The following is an 18011-nucleotide window of genomic DNA, read 5'->3' as shown; positions in this document are numbered from 1 at the left end:
TTCTTCGATTGATCATTACTAACCTTTATACAACAAAATAAGTATATAGTCCATAGCATCGGAGGATGCAGGTGGTGTCGCGCGGGGTCGGCCGACCCCACCGCCGTCCCCGGAGAACCGCCGGAAGACTCCTCCCAACAGCCCCCGACCCCACGGCATCCGGAACTCCGCCCCATGATTCATCCTCAGACCTCAAGCAGCTCAGCTTTTCCGATGAAGACGATCAGGCCGAGGGGCCGTTCGCCCTTTACAAGGGGTTTATTCCGACGATATCGAGGCAGGGGCCGTTTACGGTGGTGCTGTTTGTGACGCTTGAGCAGGTGAGGAAGTTGCTCAAGGATTTCTGATGAAGATGTGCTGATGATGATGAAGAAGAAGGCTAGTTTAGTCTTTTTTAGAATATTAATTGATATGGTTATTGTTTAGGTTATGGTAATTTGATTTAATTTTGTGTTTTTATTTTAATGGGAAGAAATGGTATACTTGCGTGCTTTGATTTATGATGCGAAAATATGCGCCACTTTGAGAGGACAACATACATTTATTACTCCAATGGAGTTCTTTTTCTTCTATATGAGGAGTATATGATTTAATTCCACGTAATTGCATTCTAATTTGTAAGATCATACAGTTTTCTTTTAGTAAAGTGAGGTCTTTGAACTAATATATATTAGTTCAAATGTGTTTATTATTAATAATATTATTATTGGTTATTAGTTATTATCATCTAAGCAAGTGATACCTCAGTACAAAATTTAGAGTTATATTTAAGTACAACCACTTTAAATAGGGAAAATTAATTATTAGCATTGTCCCTTACAAAAATTGACTTTTAAATACTTTGATGAACGTGATTAAAAAAATGTACATGTATGCACATTTTTAAAGTAGTACCCCGTTTTTTAAAGAGTTAACTATGAAATCAAAATTCGAATTATTATAAATTTGAATATTGTATCAAGGTGCGGCATTTCAGTGGAAAATGGTTATTCCACTGAAAATGGGTATTAAATTTGAATATTGAAATCAAAATTCGAATTATTATAAACCAGTAGTTTATTGATTATCTTTTAATCATGTATTAGTTTTTTACTTTTATTTTAAACTAGTAGTAACTAATAAATTTTTTATCTAATTTTAATAAATATAATAATTGCTTTTAATCATTGATTTTAATTACTTTTCATTAAGATTAATGGATACATTTCTTTTATAAAGATTTTGCGCTTTCGTCTGTTTTTCTAATACTAATGTTGAACACGACTAAAAGATACATATTCATAACTATTTCCAATGAAATAACTTTAAGTTAGCATCAAAATATGAATACTCATAGAAGTCAATTATCGTGCTTAATATAAAATAGGGATATTTCATTTGTAATGTATTTTTACTACTATTTTATATATTTAAATATTATTATATTAATTTTCTCGTCCGACCCCACCATTTTTAATTCCTGGATCCGCCCATGGTCCATAGTAATATTATACTCATTCGTGAATCATTATTTCAAATGAACACGTATCTATCCACCACAAAATCTGATTAAATACGAAAAATATTGGCAAATTAGAATATGCCAAAATGATATGCAAATACAAGACGTTTTTCCACTTGGTCCTGTCGACGTAATGGTGCAAGTCAATTTTGATCACACTTCTACTATTTTCAAGGGAGTAATCAATTATTAAAAAATATAGTCTTTGATAAATGTATGTGCATTTTTTATACATATTGGGTGGTATTTTGTAAAAAATAATACATTAATAAAAAAATATTATTTCTTTAACTTGAATATGCACTCTATTTCTTTTATTTTATTTTTTTATTTCCTTCATTCATAATGATAATTAATTTTTTGTTGAAAAATCTATATCTGACTTTCTGAATTTTGATGTCCACAGCCTCTATAAATTTGGGCCTAAGTCAGTTTCAGACTTTAATTAGATTAGATTAGTGATGATGGCTTCCTGTAGAGAGGACTTTGCTTTCTTCAATTATAATAATACCGAATTATTGAAAATATATCTAAACCTTTTGAAATTTATGGTTTGTATTATTATTCGAATGTTATACTCATCTACGTTTGTACATTTTTTGGTGTTCGACTACTCAATATTAAATTGGCACAAGATTAGAGATGCCCAAGGTTTTCGGTTCAGGCAGTTAACCGCGGAACCGTAATCGCCGGTTCCGGTTCTGAACCGGAACCGTGACATTTTCTTGAACCGGAACCGCCATATTTTGAACTGCGGGCCGGTTCTGGTTCTAAATTTTATGAACCGAAACCGCCACCGAACCGCAGGTTCCGGACGGTTTCACGGTTCTGCCAAGATGATCGAGGAGTTCAGCTTTTGCAGGCGGTTTTTGACCGAAACCGGCGGTTTCACGATTTGGTGCGGAACGCAAGGCTGACACGGTGCAGTGCCGATTGGATGGTTCATGCAGGTGGTCAGACGGTTTGTTGGTCGTTGTTCAATTTTTTTTAAAGTTTTTTAAAAAAAATTTAATTATGATTTTGTATTCAAATTGATCCATTCCCCCCCTCCCCATTTCGTGTTTTTTATTTATGTTCCGACGACACTCGTAAATTATATCACATTATATGTGTATTGTAAATTGTAATGTATCGTTGTCCGTTACAACTCAAATTCAATAAAATTGATACTGATTTTCACCTTACTCGTCTTATTTCAATTTATATTATCTTGTCTTGTTCCAATTTATTGTATAAATTCAAATCACATAGCAAAAAAAAAATTAAATAAAAAATAAAAAACCGCCAAAACCGAACCTAAACCGCGTGGAACCGTCTGAAAACCGGCGGTTCGAAACCAGAACCAAAACCGTAAAAAAGGCTCATGGTTCGGTTCCGGTTCCACATTTCCCAAAACCGGAACCGGCGGTTTCGAACAAAAACCACCGGTTCATGAACCGTGGGCAACACTGCACAAGATTACCTTATAGTAGGTAAATTGACTGAAAATTAATTTTGTCATAAGAAGAAGACCAGACCCAGAACTCATGACTAATAGCAAACCAGTTACTAGACATGTAATGAAATACTATTATTATAAAAGATTGATTTACAAAGGAGTATGTAAAATATTATGCGACGAAATTTTATATGTAATGAAAAAGAGTTCAAAGTAATGCTTTTAAATGGAAGAATTGTGTTTAAATTTGCAAGCTAAATGACCTATTTGCAAAGAAAGTAAAGCCCAATAATTCTCACTGTATTAATGGGTTTAAATTTCAATTATTTCGTGAAAAAAGCCCAATAACATATTTTTAGCGTAATGCGATTTTAAATTTAACATTTACTACATTTATCAAAATAAAAGAAAGAATATTAATTACATTTTGCTTCAAACTTTAATCAGTGTGATAAAACCCGATTTATATTGTAATAATTAAACCTTATATCTAATATTCTAGTTGGATTTTTTTTTATTTATTTAAAATTCTTTATTGTACAATTTGTGATTTTACCATTTTCAAAATTATTTTTCCACGTCCGCCCCGTCACATATCTTCTTTATAAATGATAGAGACTGAGACATTTCATCAATAATGAAAATCATGGTTTACAAACCAAGTTGGCAAAACATATATAACAAAAGTATCACTCTCAAAAACATGAAAATACAAAATAATTAAAGAAATAATATAAAATGACAAAAGTCATTTTCCTCCTTGGTCCAATCATCCAAATGGATATGCTATTATCCACCTTGATTTCTTTTAAAGTTGATCTTGTTGTACCTTGTGGTGCAACATCCACTAACAAAATGAAGAAACACAAAGAAAGAATCCATAGAGGATATACCGAATAATTCATGGTTTTAGATTTATTATCATTGTCCCTCACTATTTACATCTTATACTATATATTACTACTATATAAAACATTATAGATGATCAAAAATTATTCAAAATATCATAATCATAATAGGTTCAAATGTGTAATTAACGTGTGATAAGACATTGATGAGTTTTTTATAACAATTCATTAATAATAAAGATAAGTGATAAAATAACTTTTTTGGTATCTATTAAGAACATCTCCAAGGGAAGAGGTAAATGGAAAGGTAAAGAGAAATAACTATCACATTTACGTTTTCTATATAAAATTTCACTCTCCAAAGGAAATGGTATTTGAGCATGCATTATACCTTCTTTCATTTGAGAATGTATCTTTACCTATTTTTGGAACAAAAGGTAAAAATGTAGTTATTTTTATTTGTTTTTTTCATTTTTCTTCTTCTCTTAGAGTTCATTACTTTTTGAGAAGTTATAATTACCTTTTTGAGAAGGTAAATGAGATTATATACTTTCTCAATTTACTTTTTCCTGTTGGAGATGCTCTAACTATAGAATTTGTAATTTATATTGGGTGACTTGTAATTAATTGTGAATTTTAAAGCGCTAGTTATCTAAACTTTGAGATGTTTGTCGGTTATGAATAGGTTATAAATACGTATGACAAATTATGTGTGTCGGCTACGATATGAATATGACACGATATATCAATCCGAACAAGCTACGATAATAAACTCTTGATAGGAACACAACACAACATATATAGACACAAACATGATAACACCTAATTTATGTTGACAAATCACAATAATCACAGAAAAACAACAATGGTGGACGTCCATGCGGAATTCCCACCGGCGTGTGGAAATTCCGTGGCGGACGTCCGCCATTGTGCGTCCCTTCCACGGATACGGAATTCCGCGAAGGAATTCGCAGTTCCGCGGCGTTCCACGGAATTCCGTAGGGAATTCCGTGCGGACGTCCGCCATTGCGTTGACACCCGCGGAATTCCGCGCGGAATTCCCATTTAATGCATTAAATGTTTTTTTTTCGGTTCCTATATATACATCCCGTTGAACTTCATTTCATTCGCACCACTTGTATTAACAAGTTTATCTCTCTCTAAATTTCTTTTATATATCTGTAATGGCAGGTAGTGGTAGTGGTAGTGGTGGTGTTGGGCATTATGAACACATGATGCAGATGATACACGCACATGTGCGGGAGGCCGCGGAGAGGGAGGAACAAGCGGCCTCTGCGCCGGCGGTGCCTCGACCCATCCATCGTCGCACTATAGTGCCCTGGGATCACCTCGCTGCCCACAGGCGGTTGTACGAGGATTACTTTGCGCCGGAGCCACGGTTTGGGGAGAACCTATTCCGGCGACGGTTTAGGATGCATCGGCCGCTCTTTATGCGTATCGTGGGCGCTTTAGAGCGTCGATACGTGTATTTTAGGGTGCGAGAGGATGCGGCTGGTAAACCAGGACACACGCCGATTCAGAAGTGCACTGCCGCAATTAGGCAGTTGGCATACGGAGGTTCGACCGACATGTTCGACGAGTACCTCCACATCGGCGAGACGACTGCGCGGGACTGCCTGAAGTATTTTTGTCTGGGCGTTAGAGAGATATTCGGGGATAGGGATCTTCGGAAGCCTACCCCTGAAGATTGTCAGGGCGTTAGGGTGTCCACAATAAGGCGGACACCCCCAATAGCCCCGCCCCAGTTTTTGTCCATAGCCCCAGTTTTGTTGTCCACAGGCCCCAAAATTCTATGTCCGCCACTATGGTGGACACTTGCAATAGCCCCCAAATTTTATAATCAATTTTTATTTTAAAATATTTTTAGTTTCAATCAGGTATAATTAAAATAATCGCAGTATAAATAAATAGAAAACAAGGTAATTAGGGCCGAATATTCGTGTATTGCAAACGGGTAAAATTATATAACGAATAACTAAAATAAAATACAACTAAAAACTCCGCCACCGTCTACTCGGTGTCGGAGTCGGCTTCCTCGTCTTCTTCTTCTTCTTCTCCTCCTCCTCTCTGGCTGCTGCCGGCCGCGGTTTCCCCAGGAGCATTATCAATCAACCCCAGTCGACTCTCAATCCGAGTGATGAGCCTCTTGTAGACGTTCTTGACGTACGGGTTAGTTTCCCCTGCGTATTTGCTGCATACGTCTTGCAGTTATTGCATCAACTGCACGTCTATGGTATTGAACAAAACCTCGTGGGGTGCACCGTGTGCTGTGGGATTGGGGCGGGCGGGGGGATGCGCGATCCGGAAGCGGCCGCCGATAGGCGGGAGGCACTTCTACCCCCTCTGGAGCTGCGGATAGAGGCCTGTTGTCCCGGGGGCCGTCGTCGCCTAGTGTGAGTAGCGGTTTGCTCTTCGACTTGCTCGTCGGACTGCTCGAACTCGTGCCAGCCACTTCCACTGCTGTATTCCCCGGCAAGGTTGTGCCTTGTGCGCTTCGGCCCAGGAGCTGTGTCCACCTCTTGCGCCACGATGGACCTGAATTTCGGACAATCCGCGAGGACAAGATACTCCTCCCACAAGGTGAACTTCGGCCAGCCCTCCGTGTGGTATTGGCCCTCCGACAGGTTCTTCACATCTGCTGCGCTTCGGCCACTCTCAGCGTGGCGAAGGTTGTTCTCGTATATGGAGGCGAACCGCTTGGTAGCCCGGAGAATCCTACCCCACTTTTTTCGGAGCTGTTCTGGGTCACGCCTCTCGGCGCCGTCGGGTTTGAACTCCTCGTATGCAAACATGACGCGCCTCCAAAAGCTCCCCTCGGCCTGATCGGTGCCCACCACGGGGTCCGAAGTGATAGCATCCCACGCCCTCGCCACGGCAATGCTCTCCTCTTTGGTGTATGGCTTGCCCCGGTTGGACCCAGAAACAGAGCCACTGCTACCGCCAGCGCCACTGCCCTCGCCACCCGCAATGCCGGCACTGCTGCCCGAGCGTCCTTCGTGGTTGCCGGTGCCACGACTTCCTCCTCCGCCCCTACCGCCACCCGCGCCCCGACTGCCGCTACCTCCTCGGGTCGGAACGGGCGTTTCCACCCGTGCTGCCGGCGTACCTGGGATGCCGGAACTGAGCAGACCCATCATAGTATCAAATGCGTCTTGATCTGCTTCGGTTAAAGGAGATTGGCTGGCTTGGAAAGGGGAACCCGGACGCGGCTGGTGAAGCGCGTCTAGGTTGGGTCTATAATCTCCAAATCCGGAGCGACTCAGATTCCGCTGTAAAGGTGGGGACGTTGGAGAAGACCTCCACGACTGAGATGGAGGAAGGGGTGGACTCGATGCCCACGGTGGGGGAGATTGATTCCAACTCCAATGCTGGGACGGAGTCACGCCAAAGCCCGACGGCTGAGAAGCATAGGAGCCAAATCCCGATGGCTGCGAATGATAGCCCGACGGATGTGATGGATTGCTGCCATAGCCAGATTCCTGAGAGTCGGATGATTCGTCGTCTCCTCGGTGCATTTTTACAGAGTGGTTGTGTAGATAGTGAGTGGATGGATTTTGTGAAAATAGTGAAAAATAGGTGGTGGGGAGTGGTATTTGTAGAGGAAAAAAAAATTCGAAAATAAGCAGCGCCGCGGCGGATGTCCGCCACTATGGTCGCCGCGCCTATAGGCGCGACTAATTCCTCCCCTCCGCGTCCTCGCCCAAGCCCGCCTATCCGTCGTCCGCCGTCCCTGGCCCCCCAATCCGCGTCCACCCTGGGGGCGGACAACTTTCCCACTATAACCCGCCCGCCCACCGCCCCCACACGCGGCTATCGCCGCGTCCAGCCCATAGTGGACACTCTTAGAGAGATGTTCGACAATGTACTTTTTTTTATTAATGGAATATTTTTTCCTATTTGTGTCGACTATTTAATTCCGTAAATTTCTTACTTTCGGAAATTGTTTAATTTGTGAATTTGTGAATTTTTTTAATTTTGGAAATTCCGCGGAGATTTCCGCCACTGTGCAATGGGAATTTCGTATGACGTGGCAGTGCAGTGGGAAGTCCGTATAACGTGGCAGAATGTGTTTTTAGAAATTCCACCGGGAATTTCGTTGAGAATTGCGCTAATGCTCAGATCGATTATATGAGACACAGCAGTTATATAAAATTTAAAATTCTCGAGATTAAAAGAGTAAAACTCAAATAAACTCGCACTTTTAGTTACAATATTAATGATAATGATTGTGTAACACGAATCCAACATAAAATTATCTTATTCTTATCCTAATATGATATAGAAATACAATAATTTCATATATGTTCATCTCATACTTTTGTATTGTATTCAAAATTGTCGATCTTATTATAAATTACATTTACATGTGTACCTATTTTTTAAAGTTGGTTCAGAATCATAACTTGACCAAAATATAAGAGTATACATGCAAATATCTCTTAATTTAATTGAACATTTGACCAGTATTGGCTGCCACCGCATATTAATAATATACCAATGGGGCCCATTGGTCGGCTAAGTAAGATAATTGAAATTAGTAGAGCAAAACCTTGACATTTAAAAAAAATACTTATAAAGTAAAATATTTCACATAGGTCAGATTTATTACACAAATTTATATAGTAAACTTTGATTCTCTATGCAGTTTCTTGTAGCAATGATACATGTTTAAAATTCGAAAAACTCATATTTTTTTAATGCCAACACGATTTTCACATGTAAATCTATCAAATATCTTTAAACCCAAAATTAATTATTGTGTAGAAAATCAAATTAATTGTATTTGGTGAGCCAAAACACTACTTGGATACAAATGGGTATAAAAAATTTATTTCTTCTTAATACGAAATAATGGTGCATTTTCCATTTTTCGTGTCACATTCAATTTCGCATTTTCGTTTTTGATATAGAGTACTTTTTATTTTATATGCATTAATTGAAGAGATATTATTTTTATTAGTTAAAGATAATTCAAAAGTAGGTAGCAGTAATTTTTATAAATTCCTTCTAATTCATGTATATTAGAATATACATTTGACTTTTTACTGTATTAAGTATCTAAATCTGAACCTTAAATTAGCAAAGTTGAATGCTGTTTTATTTTTTATCAGCATTCATAATTAAAATAGAACAAAATTTTATGAGTAAATCAAATTAAATTGCAGAGTAATAGTAACACATTTTTATCTATTTTTTTAATACCTATATAAATAATTCATTTCATTGAGCGTTTAAAATGAAGTTCTCAACACACTTTTCCTCTTTCTACACTCACAAATACGTTCGCTCTTTCTCTCTCTAAACACACGCATACAAACACATACATACAAACAGTCTCTGTGTGTATCTCCATTTCTCTCTGTAGAGCTTGCGGTTGATTTTTTGATCCGAGAAAACAACCATTGCTCTGCGCTTAATAGTTTCCGCAGCTGCTAGACAAGGAGAAACGTTGTGTTACGGCGGCATATGCCTCTTCAGCTAAATTGATACAGATAACTTCGCGGAAACATACAAATTAAATAGTTGAATTGGTAGATTTGACTTTTTTTTGTGTTAATTTAGGGGACAGCATGTTGGGGGCAGGAGTGCAGTTTAATAGGAGTAGAAACGGCGACGATCGGTTTTCCACCGCCGCCAAGGCTCGCCGGAGCCAAAATTTCACGAGGAGAGTTCAGAGTCAGAGCGATGTCAGCTCTAAGCAGAGCCGGAGCGATGAGTTTCCGACGGCTGAATCGTCGTCTGTTTGTAATCTGGAGAGGTTTTTGGAATCAATCGCTCCTTCGGTCCAAGCGCAGTATTTATCTAAGGTTTTTATTTTTTTTGCTTGTTTTTTTAATTAATTGAGCGAAGCTCATATGAAATTCGCGATTGATTTATTGAGAAAAGGCTGGTTTAAAGCAGAGGTTGTTATTTTTATTCTCGAATTTGATGGAATCGGTCTGCAAATTATGCTTTTTTTAACTTAACTTTGTGTTTAGAGTTTAATTGGGCGGAAGCTTCAAACTGCTGCGTTTCAGCCAGCAATGCTGCTTTAATTGTGGTTGTGAAACTTGTGATTTTTATAATGTAGAAAGTTATTAGTATGATTATTGTTGTGTAACCGCTGTCGAATGAGAATATCCATCATTAATTTCGATTTATTGGTTAGTATTGTGATTGGATGAAACTTTTCAGTAGGATGTTAGAATTGATTGGAAGTTTTCATATTGTGAATCACAGTCTTGATCAATAATTTTGATATCTTCGTGCCCAATAATTTAATTCTGGAAATGATAGATATAATTGCTGTTTGATTTATTGCTATGTGATTTAACCGAAAAAAGACCTCGACAATCTGTTCTTGTAAGTTACTTTGCTGCCAATTCAAGTGTAACTGATCAAAAGTCAGAACCGATTACTTGCATGCCTGAATCTGTTCCTCCTCTTGTTGAAAACTTTTTTGAGTGTTTATATAAATGTTGCAGATGACAATGCCCAGGGACTGGAGAATATGCAATGTTGAGTTTCAGCCATACTTTTTGCTTAGTGATTTATGGGTGGGATTCAAGGAATGGAGTGCTTATGGTGCTGGAGTGCCTTTGCTACTAAATGACAGGGATAGCGTCATTCAGTATTACGTTCCATATTTATCAGGCATTCAATTGTATGGTGACCTTTCAACGAGTAAGACAAAGTTGAGGTATCTTCTTTCGGATCTTAGATTTCTATCAGAAATATCTTCTCTAGTTTAGAAATTATTATTGAATTTGATGCCTTTAAAAATGTAACCAGGAGGCCGTGTGTCTAGTTTAGTGATGTATATGATAAAGGCACTTCCTCCCTTCTTAGTTGTTAGCCGCATATGATAAATCTTTATGAGCTTAGCCTACTCATTTATGCATGAAATTATCATATCAAATTAAGAGCAATGAGTGACTTCTAAGTTTCAAAATTTCAGCAAACAAGTGGGCATTGACAATCAAGCCTAATGTCACATATATGTGCCTTATGTGGTACTTATGGCAAAAGAAACGTATATTTGACCCCTTTCGCAAGCATTTTGTGCTTAATACAATGTGGTACAGGCAGCCCATGAATTTACTGACTGTGGCGAATGACTTCTGATGCACTTTTCCCCATTTGATTGATATATGTGTAGGCGACTTGGTGAAGAAAGTGATGGAGAATCTTTTAGGGATTCTTGTAGTGACGGGAGCAGTGACAGTGAACTAGACAGAGTTGATTCAGGTGGCAAGTCCCCCAGAGAAGGCTTTTCAAGTGATGATGGCGAATCTGGAAGCTCAGAGGGCAGCTTGTTGTTTGAGTATCTTGCACGGGATCAACCATATTGTAGAGAACCTTTGGCTGACAAAGTCAGTTGTCTCTTCGACATTCTCTTAGTATCTTCTTTACCTGAGATGTGATTCTCCCTTTTGTTTCTCAAATTGTATTACGTTAAAATTTCCACAGATATCTGATCTAGCTCGTGACTTCCCCGAACTTACCACTCTAAGAAGTTGCGATCTGCTTCCTTCCAGTTGGCTTTCTGTGGCCTGGTACTTACCCCTTTGAATTGAATCCATCGGGCTATCTCAAGTTGTTATTCTATGCTTCATGCTCACCTTATGTTTATCAATGATCAAATGTAGGTACCCAATTTACAGAATACCAACTGGGCCAACTCTCAAAGATTTGGATGCTTGCTTTCTAACTTTCCATTCTCTTCATACCCCCATGACAGGTTGCGATAGCTATTATGATGGGCGTTTTTTTCACCCCCGACCCAAATTTAAAACCATGCACATATGTAGAGCTGTAATAGTGATTAAGAATAAGCTGTCTCAATTTGCAGGAAATGAGGCCGTGCATCCTCTACTCGTCACTCCTCCATCTGAGAGCGATGGTGTTTCACAGATTTCGCTGCCGGCTTTTGGCCTTGCCTCATACAAATATAAGGTTTCACTATGGACTCCGAATGCAGGAAATCAGCCCGAAATAGCAAATTCTCTCATGCAAGCTGCTGATGATTGGCTGAACTCACTCCGTGTCCACCACCCGGATTTCTCCTTCTTCTGCCGTAGGTAAACTTTCATTGCAGTTCCCCTCCTTCGCCGTCGCCTTCTTCTTCATCCCTTCATAAACATGATGCTGATGCTGCGGGTGCGTTAGATGCTACAATGAAAACCAACCAAATGCCGTTGTAGAGCTGTTAAAACTAAGCGATGACGCGAAAATAAATTTTGGTATGCTGGCTGAACTCTAGCACTTTGGCTGGTTGATGCTCTTTTTTTTTTGCAATTTGTATTATAGAACAAGCTGTGTTTTTTTTCTAGTCATGGCGATATGTCGTAGAATGTAGACTTGTAGTAGGTTTTATCAAACCATTTCTGCATTTTATGGGGGTTTTATACAGAAATTGTAACCAATTGTTGAGCTTGGTTTTTGTCATTTGTAACTAAATGTTCAAATTAGGCCCACCTGAAGGTCTAGGGAGTGGGGGCGGGCGGCCGCCCCCTCCCGCTTCCCCAAATTGCCGGGGATACTATGTTTTGCCGTGATTTGAAAAATGGTGGTGTTGACGTCGAGGGATACTTGGAGATCTATATGTAGTTGTTACGCTTCTGCAATAAATATCCCGACTTAGCATATGCGTTAATGAGATTTAAACGGTAGTATCTAACATTCACAATGCAACAGATTGGTGGATTGAATGTTACATCTCGTGTTGCGAGTTTTCAACCTCAAGGTTGTTACAAGTACCCCCATATTAATCATTTTTTTGCCACAGTATATACAATTATACATCCTTTCAAAGAAATTCTTGAATATTAGTAAATGAACCCATCTAAATCTGAAACTCGTTTCTTTATCAAGAATTATGAAAATTAAATTCGCAACTTTCGGCTAGTTTCTAAATTTGAAATATTCCTCTTTAGGTGAGATATAGAGATTAGAACAACAAATCAACAATAAATACATATGAATTTCGTTTTCCAATTTTATTCCAAGTCACCGCGGCCTCATGTCCCTCGTCAAATAAGGTAGAAGAAAATTAAAAAAAAATCGTAACCTTATTAATTATCATATTAAATAGTCATATATATAGAATTAATTACTAAATTCCAAAAAGTCAAATTCAAGATGGAATGGAAAAAATGTGACAGTTACACTCTTTATTTTTGAATTGGGACACTTGTTAATGAATAAGAATATATAAGCTAAATATAATTATTATTCAATAAACTCAGTCTTCTCCACCGTTTACTCGTCAACTTCACCACTCTAATATTTCAAACTACAATTTGTCAGGATTTAATACTCGTCCACAAAAAATAGCTTTATTTATTTTTATTTAAAATGTCTATAGAAAAATAGTTCAATTTTGTAAATGAAAATTTTCTCTCTCATATTTTACCTACATTTTATCTCAAATCTCATACTTTACTTTTTTTTCTTTTAATACTTTAACAATTTCTCATTAAAATTTGTGTCATTCATAAAAAACCTATTTTTCATGAATAACAAAAGTAGTGCAGAATTTTTTTACAACAGCAGCTTCATTTATTACATCAAACACACTAAATTTCCAAGCAACTAAACATTGCATTAGCACTAGTATCACTTGAGTAACATACCATACACTCATCAATAATCATAATCATCATAGAAATAAATAACTATATAGATGAGAAACACATAAAATGTAATATCACAGTACAACCACAAGTTATACTCGTACTCATAAGACTAAAACAAGTCACACTCCAATAATTATTATAGTAGTAATAATATTAATATTTAATTAATTTAGCATTTAGGGTAGGGAATGTGACAAGCACTAGAGACTTTCTTTGCACCAGGAGACTTGATGAACTTCTGTAGATTGGGATTCCTCATGTACTGGCATAGGCAGGGCCTCTGCTCCTTGAGCTTGGCGCAGCAGGCGGAGCTTGGCTTCCCACCCGACGTGATCGCGGACGCGCACGGGCTGAGCTGCAGCGGGTTGCACGTCACGGCGGTGGCCACCTCCACTTGGGCTAGGGCTAGTATTGCTAGTGCAAGAATTGCTAGGCTTGCTATTTTGGTGTTCATTTTTTTGGTGTTTGTGTGTGTTTTTTTTGTGGGGTGGGATGTGTGTGTGAGAGAGTGTGTTTGTGTGTGTGTGTGTGGTGAGGAATTTGTTTGGTTTGTGGCTCAATTTATAGAGGGGGAGTGGTATGGGTGTTGGAGTTTCTTTTCACATTGCTTTACACTGTAGTATAATGTTTGTAACTATGTAGAGTGGAATCATGACTCAATTTTTAATTTCTATACTTGCCACATTGTTGCAAGATTAAATTTTAGGGTTGGTGAATGAAATTTGTTGGTAAAAAAAGGGCTAAAGATCATATATTATGTGCTTGTATATTTACGAATGAATCATCGATTATATTATTGTAAATTTACGGATGATTGTTGTGTGTCAAAATTATCAATGGTTAATTATTTTTTAATTCATGTAACTGTACCAATTTTTCTTCACAATAAAATAAAAATAACAATTATGTCATCGAGATTCTAGAATGCCATGTTATGGACTTGTAATGAGAGTAGGGACTTCGGGCGTAGAAGATTTCATCAATCAACGATTAATAGTATGTGTTCATATTAAAATAAAAAAAAATATTAATGTGAAGAAGATAATTTCTTCCATAATACTAGCTATGTACACGTGTATGGTATGTCTTTGCTTGTTGAGTTATATTTCTACAGGCATTGTGTTAAAATTCCACATGTTGAGTGTGACTCGAATTTGAATTTTATGGTTAAAGCGAAATGTAATGAACGTGACTCTCGAATCCTAACTTTGTGATTATAGTGAAATGCATTAAACTTGACTCAAGTCCTGACTTTATGGTTACAGTGGAACACAATGAAATGCATTGAATGTGACTCGAATCCTTACTTTGTCGTAAAAGTAGAATCTTTTTATTAACCACAAGTACTATATATTTGTACAAGTACAACTAATTTAGTTAATAATGTAAAACGAACATATATAGCAATAAATTTGTGAAAAAAATACTTGCACATTTATTGTTGCATCAAGCGTGAAGTTTCAAGTTTGATCTTAACTGGAAAACTTTTCATTTTAATAGAAAAGGAAATAGAAGAAAGTTCCCAAATTTTATGATTTATCTCTTCCATACCTTCATCCTCCCTATTTTGCTTTTTCACCCAAGCAAAACCTTTCCATATGATATTTCATGTGATGTTTAAAACTTTTAACTCTTCTTTCTTTCTCTTAGTTTTTATAGAAAAAAAAACAACCAAGTATTATCAACATACCCATAATATCCATTTGAAACATTAAAAACAATTCCTATAATTAGCACGAATAATAGGAAAATTCTCCTTTCAACATTTCGAATACGAAATTTAGAAAGAGTAAAATTAAGTGTCCGTATCGATATGTATCTATATGACATCTATATACATATGTACATTCATGGTGTGAGCAAAATCAATAATAATTTATGGATGCACACAAATGCAGATTAAATAAAATGATGGGCAAAATTAAAGTGATAATGGGCAAAACTAAAGTGATAATGGGAAGACTTTGTAGGCATAGGTAAGTCACGCTTATAAATGATGATTTATAATCATGCTGCACTATCCATCATCATCATTTTACACATACTAATGCGTGTCTAATTATTCTTGCACCAATGAAGTGCTCTTTTCGCCTTCCATTTTCTTCAATTATTTTTCCGAGTTTGGTGCAGTTTTTGCTACATATTTGGTTTTTTTTAAATTTTATATAAAGCTCGCAAGTTTTGACACGAAATGAAAATAAAATACCTATTTAGCTAGCATAACTAAAAGTATCTTAATCTGATAAAAACATTTGCATTTGATTGTACTGACAAACCATAATATATTAGATGATTTCTATGTTTAAATCCCAATATTATATGACACGACTTTGATTTACTATTATTTGGATTTAAATATTGATTTGTCGTATAATTAGACACAAATTTCCGAAATATATAAAATCGTTCAAACATATATGGGGAAAAAAAGTATATGCAACATAAAATAATTAAGTAGAATCAGATTACTCATAAATCCCAATCCATTGACCAAGGTTGGATTTAATTTAATCTGACTACATATATTACTTTTCGGTGGAGGGTGATGAATCGCATGGGCCGTTATTAATCATCACATTTCTAATTTATATATTAAAATTTGAAATAAATATTTTCTCTTTATATATACCCCTTGAATATATACCCCCTCCGTACACAAAAAATATTCTATTTATAGACGCACGAATTTTAATAAGAAATTGGTAAAGTAAGAGAGAATGAGAAAAAGTAGGTAGCGTAAGTGTCTCGCTTATGTTGGGACGGAAGGAGTACTATACATGATAAATAGACTATACATTTCACTAATTCATTATACGCATTTAATTACGATAAAAAAATTATTTCAATTAAATATCTCATAGATTATTCTTACTGCGGCCGAGTCATAAAGTAGTTAGTACTTCATAATTCAAAACGCATCAAACAATAATTTTTTTTAAATTATGCATAGTGACCAATCTTTTTAAATATTCGAAATGTACCTTATCAGTACACTATCTGTATACATCATTTAGAATATTTTAGGTAAAAAGGTGTTCTCTTTAGGTAAATTCGCAATGAGTACTTAATAATGAATCTTGATGTTTTGGATGATGAACATATATTAAATTAATTTTTACTGAATTTCTGCTTCCAGCTTATCGTAAAACGGCGACGTTTCGGGTAGTCAAACAACACTTTACTGTGTGGGGTAATTAGCTTAGTAGTAATAATTAAATTTTTGCATGCCATCACTGAAATAATTATGTTAGTGGCCCAGTCCAACATAATTATAAAATTTCCTCGATATCTGAAGCAGAAAATTTAATAACTTAAATATCAGTGATTAGAGATCTTTAAATTTAAATTTTGATAATAAGGACTCCAAGGAAAAGACGAGGAAATATATGCATAAAGTAGCATTTTTAAAATTGTTTATATCGGACTCTTAAATTACATAAATATTCGAAATCACTAAACATAACTTTAGGCCTATTAAACAGGTTGATTGTACAAAAAATGACCTATTTTCAAGTCAAATTTATCGTTAACATCTAACGGGCCATAAAATGTAAATAAGTTGAATTAGCAATTAGCAAATTGTGACCTTAATCGAAATTAATTGAATCTAATACAAGAATTGATTTGTTTATGGGCTTATATTTTGGCCCATTTTTAATACTGAGCCTCTTTTTGTAATGCTTATATATGGGCCCAACTCACTGAATTAAGATTACGAACAATGATAAATGGGAATAATTCGAATTTGAGTAATGCTATCATCTATGGGCCCTTGTAAATATATTTTGGCCCATTTCTTATTTTGTTAACAAGATGGAAAAATGAATGGATAAATGACAATCAATCGTGTTTAAGGAATTTGACATTAAAATGAACCGAAATAATTTAGGAATATAATTTATTGTTGATATTATATTATCGCCATCATATGTTTTACAGCTAATAAACTGATTACTTCTTCATCCTTCACTTAATAAGGTTGATTTTATTGGTAACAACTCATTATGGTCCTTATTTTTCTTTATTAAGTAGCTTCTAATCCGCATATTGCTACATTTGTCATAACACCAAAAACTGGCTTAATTATAGTAATTTAGTTACCAAAATTGCAACTAAAGTTCGTAAATCTACCAAAATTCACAGTGAAGAGACATGTGGCCTAATCATGGTATTAGAAGAATCTTATATGCTCTTATTGTAATTTTTTTGCTTAATGGTCTACCTTTTTATAGACAACAACTGTCAAAGTAAATGTTGCTTAAGTATGACATGTATTTGGCAATATTGTCCCAAACCAAAATGACCAGACTGATGAATATGAATTATTTATGAAATAAAGTGGTTTAATCTATCTTTGTACAAGTTGTCGTGCCTCAACTTTGAGGTTCAATTTAAACAAAATAATGTAGGCACTTTATATTTTTCTTTGTATGTTTGTAAAATATATTTTTCTTGTCTCTTATCCGCATTACCTATCAAATTTATTTTGTTAATTATGAAATTGGTCTTTAGTTTTACAATTTTTGGGGGGTTCTTTTTTCTTATGTTACATGCGTAGTATTAGTATAAGTTATTATTTTTTTTTA

General features: G+C 36.2%; 1 protein-coding gene across 1 annotated transcript; it reads left to right on the top strand.

Annotated features, from left to right (window-relative positions):
- The first annotated feature begins 9060 nt into the window (after positions 1–9060).
- Positions 9061–12220, top strand: LOC121782600. The gene is made up of 6 exons (XM_042180515.1): positions 9061–9615; positions 10273–10487; positions 10947–11160; positions 11258–11343; positions 11437–11528; positions 11640–12220. Exons 1-6 carry the CDS (start codon positions 9379–9381, stop codon positions 11870–11872), a joined length of 1077 nt encoding a protein of 358 aa, XP_042036449.1. The 5' UTR covers positions 9061–9378; the 3' UTR covers positions 11873–12220.
- Positions 12221–18011: the final 5791 nt, after the last annotated feature.

This window comes from Salvia splendens, chromosome 20, assembly GCF_004379255.2.
Source record: "Salvia splendens isolate huo1 chromosome 20, SspV2, whole genome shotgun sequence".
Taxonomy (NCBI): domain Eukaryota; kingdom Viridiplantae; phylum Streptophyta; class Magnoliopsida; order Lamiales; family Lamiaceae; genus Salvia; species Salvia splendens.
The sequence above is the reverse complement of the archived record's forward strand: the minus strand, read 5'-3'. Positions and strand labels throughout refer to the sequence as shown.

Bases quoted from the DNA above. Each gene is read 5' to 3' on its own strand.
- LOC121782600 (XM_042180515.1), top strand. From the start codon at position 9,379: ATGTTGGGGGCAGGAGTGCAGTTTAATAGGAGTAGAAACGGCGACGAT. The intron at 11,161-11,257 runs GTCAGTTGTCTC...AAATTTCCACAG, and splicing joins GAGAACCTTTGGCTGACAAA to ATATCTGATCTAGCTCGTGA. The intron at 11,344-11,436 runs GTACTTACCCCT...GATCAAATGTAG, and splicing joins AGTTGGCTTTCTGTGGCCTG to GTACCCAATTTACAGAATAC.